Below are 7676 nucleotides of genomic sequence, written 5' to 3' on the forward strand. Positions count from 1 at the left end.
TATAATATATACAGGGGTTGGACAATAAAACTGAAACACCTGGTTTTAGACTTACACCACAATAATTTATTAGTATGGTGTAGGGCCTCCTTTTGCGGCCAATACAACGTCAATTTGTCTTGGGAATGACATATACAAGTCCTGCACAGTGGTCAGAAGGATTTTAAGCCATTCTTCTTGCAGGATAGTGGCCAGGTCACTGCGTGATACTGGTGGAGGAAAACGTTTTCTGACTCGCTCCTCCAAAACGCACCAAAGTGGCTCAATAATATTTAGATCTGGTGACTGGGCAGGCCATGGGAGATGTTCAACTTCACTTTCATGTTCATCAAACCAATCTTTCACCAGTCTTGCTGTGTGTATTGGTGCATTGTCATCCTGATACACGGCACCGCCTTCAGGATACAATGTTTGAACCATTGGATGCACATGGTCCTCAAGAATGGTTCGGTAGTCCTTGGCAGAGCCCATCTAGCACCAGAATTGGGCCAAGGGAATGCCATGATATGGCAGCCCAAACCATCACTGATCCACCCCCATGCTTCACTCTGGGCATGCAACAGTCTGGGTGGTACGCTTCTTTGGGGCTTCTCCACACCGTAACTCTCCCAGATGTGGGGAAAACAGTAAAAGTGGACTCATCAGAGAACAATACATGTTTCACATTGTCCACAGCCCAAGATTTGCACTCCTTGCACCATTGAAACCGACGTTTGGCATTGGCATGAGTGACCAAAGGTTTGGCTATACCAGCCCGGCCGTGTATATTGACCCTGTGGAGCTCCCGACGGACAGTTCAGGTGGAAACAGGAGAGTTGAGGTGCACATTTAATTCTGCCGTGATTTGGGCAGCCGTGGTTTTATGTTTTTTGGATCCAATCCGGGTTAGCACCAGAACATCCCTTTCAGACAGCTTCCTCTTGCATCCACAATTAATCCTGTTGGATGTGGTTCGTCCTTCTTGGCGGTATGCTGACATTACCCTGGATACCGTGGCTCTTGATACATCACAAAGACTTGCTGTGTTGGTCACAGATGCGCCAGCAAGACGTGCACCAACAATTTGTCCTCTTTTGAACTCTGGTATGTCATTGATTGCAATGTGCAATCAATGAAGACTGGCTACCAGGCTGGTCCAATTTAGCCATGAAAGCTCCCACACTAAAATGACAGGTGTTTCAGCTTCTTTGTCCAACCCCTGTATATTACATAATATATAAATATTTAATCCTCAATAATTCATTTAAAATGGTAGAACTATAATAAAGTGAGATAAATGTAAGTGTTAAGGAGTTTGACTTTCTTACTTCTAAATATATTTTTTTGGGTAATCCATTCAATTAAGAGAAAAAGTAACTTCAAATTCATCCCCCCCTATATTCTTGAATTCTGAAAGATTTGTTAGTGTTAGTTGTCTACAATGTTAATGCATCAGCAGTAAATAGTAATTGAATTCTGCTATACCTTAATGACATTCAGACACATGTTAATAACATGTTTTGCGCTGGTACAGTAATCTCTGGCACGGGAGTAGCATTTTAGAGCATTGCTGAGGTCACCACAGTCCAGGTAGTGGTCTCCCAAATCATCATGGCCTCTTCTGAAGTGAAAAAAGAAAAAGAAAACGTGAGAACTAAACAACAAGGATAAGTAATGGTAATTACATGACAAAAAGTAACTCAAAAGGAGCAGCGGTTATTCATTCTTCTTGAGAATAAACACATTTTTCCATTTTGAACATACAAGCAGGCTCAAAAAATTTGAATGCTGTAAAATAGTTTAATATTTTTGGGGACTCATTTCCGAAAGTGAAACTCGTAGATTCATTACACAGAGTGAAATATCTCAAGCATTCGTTTCTTGTAAATTTGATGGTTATGGCTTACAAATAAAAAAAATAAGATAAATTAAATCTGCAAGCAGCATTGAAGGCCCTCGCACCTCAGCGCAACTGGGCCTGTGCAGTGACCGCGGGAGCCCGGCATCGCCAGCTGCACGCCAACGATGATGACACAGCTTCACTTCAACACGTCGCCACTTGGTGGCACTGTGAGCAACATATCATATGATCTTTGGTCATGCAGAGTTTTGGTCTGGCGAGAAACATTCAAAATTTGGAGTAAATCGGACCTTCCAGATGGAAGCTGCACTCACTTGTTTGTTAGTGGGTGGGGCTAAAACAACATCATGAATTGACTGTGCCATGTTCAGCATTGATCCCTGATGATGTATACTACATTTCAAGTGGATCCGATGATGTATGAAGGAGCTACAGCACTTGAAATATCCTAGGGGGCGCTGTTGATCCAAATTCCAATGTAATCCAATAGAGGTGTTTGGGGGCTGACAAAGAGTGAGTGAATCGGACCATGCATGTGTAATTTAGAGCCAAACGTATGGCCGTGGCCTGACATCAGAATTCGCCACACACCCTCCAGCTAAAGCAGTCAGTACTGACGACTATCTTAGACCATCATTTTATCTGTTACTTGGGATAGTTTCCCATTGATTAGGTGAAGAACATCAAAATTTGACTCTCTAATGGAAAACATGACACTTCCTGTTCTCAGGGGGCGGGGGTTCGATGATGTCAGCATCTGATCAGTGAATAATGTTCAGGGCCAGAGGCAGATCAATCTTAGGTTTCAGGTCTCTGTGACTTTCCTGGTAGGAGCTATATCAATTTCATCTTTTATGGCGAGAAGTCATATTTTGAGGCGTGGCCACGCCCACATGCCTTCATGTATCAAATAGCTTTTGATGACTTTTTATCCCCAGTGCCTTAAGAGTATACCGAGTGATTTTCAAGTCTCTAAGTCAAAAGCTGTAGGGGGAGTTCCCTCAGATATGTGGGCCAGAAACCGCAAAAAATGGGGTCAAAATGGCAACTTCAATCCAAAATGGTCGACTTCCTGTGGGGTTTGGACCAATGCTCCAAGAGACTTCTTTGGAGGTCCTGAGAAGTTACATATGTCTACCAAATTCCAGATTCCTCGGTCAAAGCATGGCTTGGGGCTGATTTTTTAAAGTTTTGTAAAGGGCATTGTGGAGAAATTGGGCCAGGCCCACCAAATATGTCATCAGATTTCTGTTGGGGACTGGACTAGGATCAATCACATTAAATTTGGTACAGATCAGATGATCTATGTGGAATTTAGAGCCAAACGTATGGCCAGGGCGTGACGTCTCATTCGCCACGGCATTACGGCCACGCCCTTTTATGAAAAGTCACTGTGCTTCAAACAAAGTTAGACCAACTTGTTTTCTGTTATCAGACACACTTTCAAGTTGATTGAGTCAAGTCGGCCACAGAGGGACCTTTCCAAGCAATAAAAGTGACTTCCTGTTCTCAGGGGCGTGGCTTTGATGATGTCATCATTTGACCAGATAGGATTGTTGGTGACCTGAGAGGGATCAATAATACCAGGTTTGGTGTATTTCAGCCAATTTATGTGAAAGTTATTGCTGTTCGAAATTTGAGGCGAGAAGGCTAACTTTGAGGCCTGGTCCCGCCCCTTCAACATGCTCAAAAACTCACAATTTTGATAACTTTTAATCCCCCATGCCTTAACTACATACCGACCATATATGAAGCCGGTAGGTCAAAATCCCTAAGAGGAGTTCATTAAAGTTCGACATGTTTGAAAAGTGAAAAACGTCCAAAAATGACCCTTTGACCCAAAATGACCGACTTCCTGTTGGTTTTAGAGCATACTCCCAAGAGACTTTTTTCATGATTTGGGGAGATCTAGCTATATACCACATTTCACCTCTATAGGACATGCCAGTTAGCCTATCTCACTTTAGGGGGCGCTGTTGAGCCATTTTTATTGCGACTTTTGCGAAACCCTTAAAATATGTCAATTTCACACACGACTGATGACTCCGCCAAGTTTGGTGAGTTTTTGAATATGTTAAAGCCGCGAAAATGGCAATTCATTTGTTGCCAGAATAATAATAAACGGAGCGATTACAATAGGCCCTTGCAGGCCTTCCAGCTCTGGTCTAAAAAAAAAAAAAAAAAGGAGTATTTTAAACAGAAATGTCAGACTTCTGAAAAGTATGTACATTTCTATGCAATCAATATTTGGTATGATCTAGGGAATTAACTATTGCATCAATGCTATACATGCAAAATTAATAAAATTAAAATAAGACAAAAAGGCTTAAAAATTTCACCATCTATAATAAATCACTATAGTATCTGAGTTTCTTTTTTTGACATTCTAATTTTTTGGGCTGTACTATCACATTGTGTGGGGCTGTTCCAATTCTTTTTTCTGATGTAATGGTACAGTGCTGTAGTTAGGCCCTTTTTTGTAACATAAGTTATAAAGATAGTTGATATAGTATAACCAAGTTAAAATACAAAGTCAGTGTCCATTCACTTTTACGTAATTATACACAATTATTGTGTAATTGTGAAAGAACATTAGATGAACCAGTTTGTAATACAAAAATGCCATAATATACTGAGGGTCAAGATACTTCTTGATAATCTGTTGTGTACATATTTTAGAGGTTTACAGTTAGCTTTTGTCTTTTGAAAATGTGTGATATAAGAATCTCTTTTATTAAATGGTTGGTAGCCATCTCAGCAGGACAATGCCATTCCTCATTCTGCATAGAGTTAAACAGTCTTTATTTAATTTGGCTGCATTAAATCCATGTATGTGTTAAACAATGACCACGGTCACTGTTAAGCGGCTCAACCCTAGTTTTCAGGTAGAACTAAGGTCAATTCCATTGTAAAACCAGCTGACAACATGAATAACACCCCCTTCTCATTAACTATCTATGAGGGTCTGCTGATCAAAGTCTGCAGTTCTTTTTCATAAATTCAATAAACTGTGTCATCAATAGTAATGAAAACCATTTACTTAGTATTTGTATATACAATATATTTTAGACAGTAAAGCTGATGGTGGGTGTTTACTGAAGCAAAGCCTTGGCTACCATTTGTGAGCTTTTAGATATAAGCACAAGGCAAACGTTTACTTTATCAGGAGTGTCTTTTCAGGAACAGCGCTAAAGCCAATTTATCAAGGTCAGTCATAATAGCAATAATCACCTGATACTCTCTTTGATTGAATTGCCTTTGTAGTTCTTCAGATCTGTATCAAGCTTCTCTAGTTTGAGCAGAGCCTTTTTCCTAGTGGATTCTGCCCAGGCCGAGTCCAATGGAGGTAGAACTCCTCCATCAGGAACAGTGTCTGGTACTCCCTGAACATCCCTAAAGTTAGAAAAGACAAGAGAGTATTTCTTGAGCTTCACACAATTATTCTTTTCATTGTACTTTGGGATCAGTGCATTTGTCACTATTGTCCTCCTGTCAACTTCATCAACCACCACAATGCTCATTTAGTCACCTGCGTGTATGTGAATAAACTGTATATGATCTTACCTGTCATTTGTAACTACATCTAGAAATGCCTTTCACTTTGCCAAATAAGAGCTGGAAATCCCTGTCAGAGAGGTTATCTTACACTACTTCACTATGCTGTTTAGGTATGCCCTTCCTGGTCCATTTAAACTGCCTGCATTGTGCAGTCTGCCATTATGTAGGGAACTGACAAAGTAAAATTACCACAGCTTGTCTTTTGGGTCCAAACAGACCAATTCAGTTTCATTTCAATTCAGACCACACAATATATTGTTCATATACCCATTCTGCTGCCATGATTCTCTCTCCCATTTCATTCTTCAATAGTCGTCTCTAGCTACTGGGAAAGTTTTTTGACACAAGCCTCTTTCTCAGACTGAAATGTTTACAAACCAAACAGGAACATTTGTAATATTTGACAGACTATAGACTATCAATTGGTTTAATACCTTCATGGTTAGATTACTTTAACAGTTTGTGTTTCAGTTAATATTTTCTTGACAAGAAAAATATACTGAAAAGGAAAATGCATTTCAGCAACTGTACCTGGTGGCCTCTGTGAGCTTGCGGTGGATTTCTTCGTATGTGTCAACATTGAAGGTTCTCTGGACAAAGGTTAGTGCCATCTTCAAGGACTCGACGCGAAGCTGAGGACAATGGTCAGCGATGAACTGCAGTCTCTCAATGCGCATTAACCCAGTGTAGCTAGTAGCATATTGTTCCAGGTCCTACACAAATGCACAGTGAAGGTACTTTATTAAAACAGCTCCACTAAAAAGTTAATCTAATAAAACAATTTAGCTTTTTGTCTTTCACTGCTAAACGGCTGCCCGAATGATTAAAATGAACATGTACTTACACAACCTTTAATGCTGATAGTATAGACAATTTACACAACTGTCATTTTAAAATTTAGAACATAAGGCAAATATTAGTTTTAAAATATACAGTATCTCACAAAAGTGAGTATATACCACTTAGCCTTTTGTAAATAGTTGATATCTTTTCATAGGACAACACAGAAGATATGACACTTTGATGCAATGTAGTCAGTGCACAGCTTTTATAACAGTGGAAATTTGCTGTCCCTTCAAAAGAACTGAACACACACCATTACTTTTTAAACCATTGGCAAATAAATTGAGTACAACCCCATCTGCAAATGCCCAATTTGTGCCTAATTTATCATTTACTTCCCAGGTTCATGTGACTTGTTAATGTTACGTCTCATGTGTGAATAAGGAGCAGATCTGTGAAACTTGGTGTTATCACTCAAACACTCTCTCATACTAGTCACTGGCAATTCAACTTGGCACCTCATGACAAAGAACTCTCTAAGGAGTTAGAGATATCTAAGGCTATGAGAAGATAGCCAGCACCCTGAAACTGAAGGTTTGTGTAGAAATACGTTTTTGTGTTGATTGGTGTATGTGAGCAAGTTTGTCACCTGGAGGTGCACAGTACTTGGTGTGGTGAGAATGGTAGGAGGCAGCACCCAAGAGCAGAAAAGGAGACAAAGGTTGAGGACATGGGGCATCACGCCCTCCTGACCACTATGTCCCACCATGGAAGTCAAACCCAATGTATGACGGCTTTAAAACAAATCACTATTTTTGTCAATCTTTAATGTTCCCTGGTATTAAGTGAGATTTCAGATATCAGGAGGTTATCTTTTATTTAAAGATTTTATTTTAAAAAGCTGAAAATGTCATCAAACATTATTCAACTGTTTTGGATAAATAAAATTAGAATCAGCTTTTTTGCCAAGTTTGTGACACAAACCAGGAATTTGACTCGGTACACTTTGCTCTCAGTGAAGATTTTTTTTTCTTTGTCAATATAAATGAAAATAAAATAGCTATTTAAATTTTAAATATGTTGCATATATACACAATTGACTTTACAAGAGAACATAATGTGAGATCAGTCCAAGTATGCATGGTGTTGTTCTGGGACTCTTGACTTGCAAGTGTTCATCACAGCATCAGTCCGGGAGAAGAAACTGTCTCTGTGGTGGCTGGCTTCAGCAGACAACACTCTGTAGCGCCGACCTGACCAGGTGATTTCTCCGTCGCTTCGATTTTTTATCACAAGGAATGAGAAAGCCAATTCAGTTGTTGTACAGGCGTCATTTTTGGAAAGAGGGAGAAGTAAGGAGGCGGGGGCTTAGAAGTCTCTTCAGTCTGGAATTGTAATGTTTTACACTGTGCGTGCTCCAGTGTGGCACTGGTTCAGGCGATAAAACAGATTTTTGGTATACCCCACCTTTGTCGGAACATGTGCTTGACATACA

General features: G+C 40.0%; 1 protein-coding gene across 1 annotated transcript in view; it reads right to left on the bottom strand.

The window, feature by feature from the left end:
• The window catches only part of LOC124862267 (COP9 signalosome complex subunit 1-like), a 49069-nt gene that overhangs the window by 32518 nt on the left and 8875 nt on the right, over positions 1-7676 (bottom strand). Inside the window, exons 2-4 of the mRNA XM_047356087.1 lie at positions 5930-6111; positions 5072-5233; positions 1465-1600 (exon numbers count right to left, since the gene is read on the bottom strand). Of these exons, the coding sequence (XP_047212043.1) occupies positions 1465-1600; positions 5072-5233; positions 5930-6111 (480 nt within the window). The remainder of the gene's footprint in view (positions 1-1464; positions 1601-5071; positions 5234-5929; positions 6112-7676) is intronic.

The sequence above is a fragment of the Girardinichthys multiradiatus genome, chromosome X (genome assembly GCF_021462225.1).
Source record: "Girardinichthys multiradiatus isolate DD_20200921_A chromosome X, DD_fGirMul_XY1, whole genome shotgun sequence".
In the NCBI taxonomy this organism is placed as follows: domain Eukaryota; kingdom Metazoa; phylum Chordata; class Actinopteri; order Cyprinodontiformes; family Goodeidae; genus Girardinichthys; species Girardinichthys multiradiatus.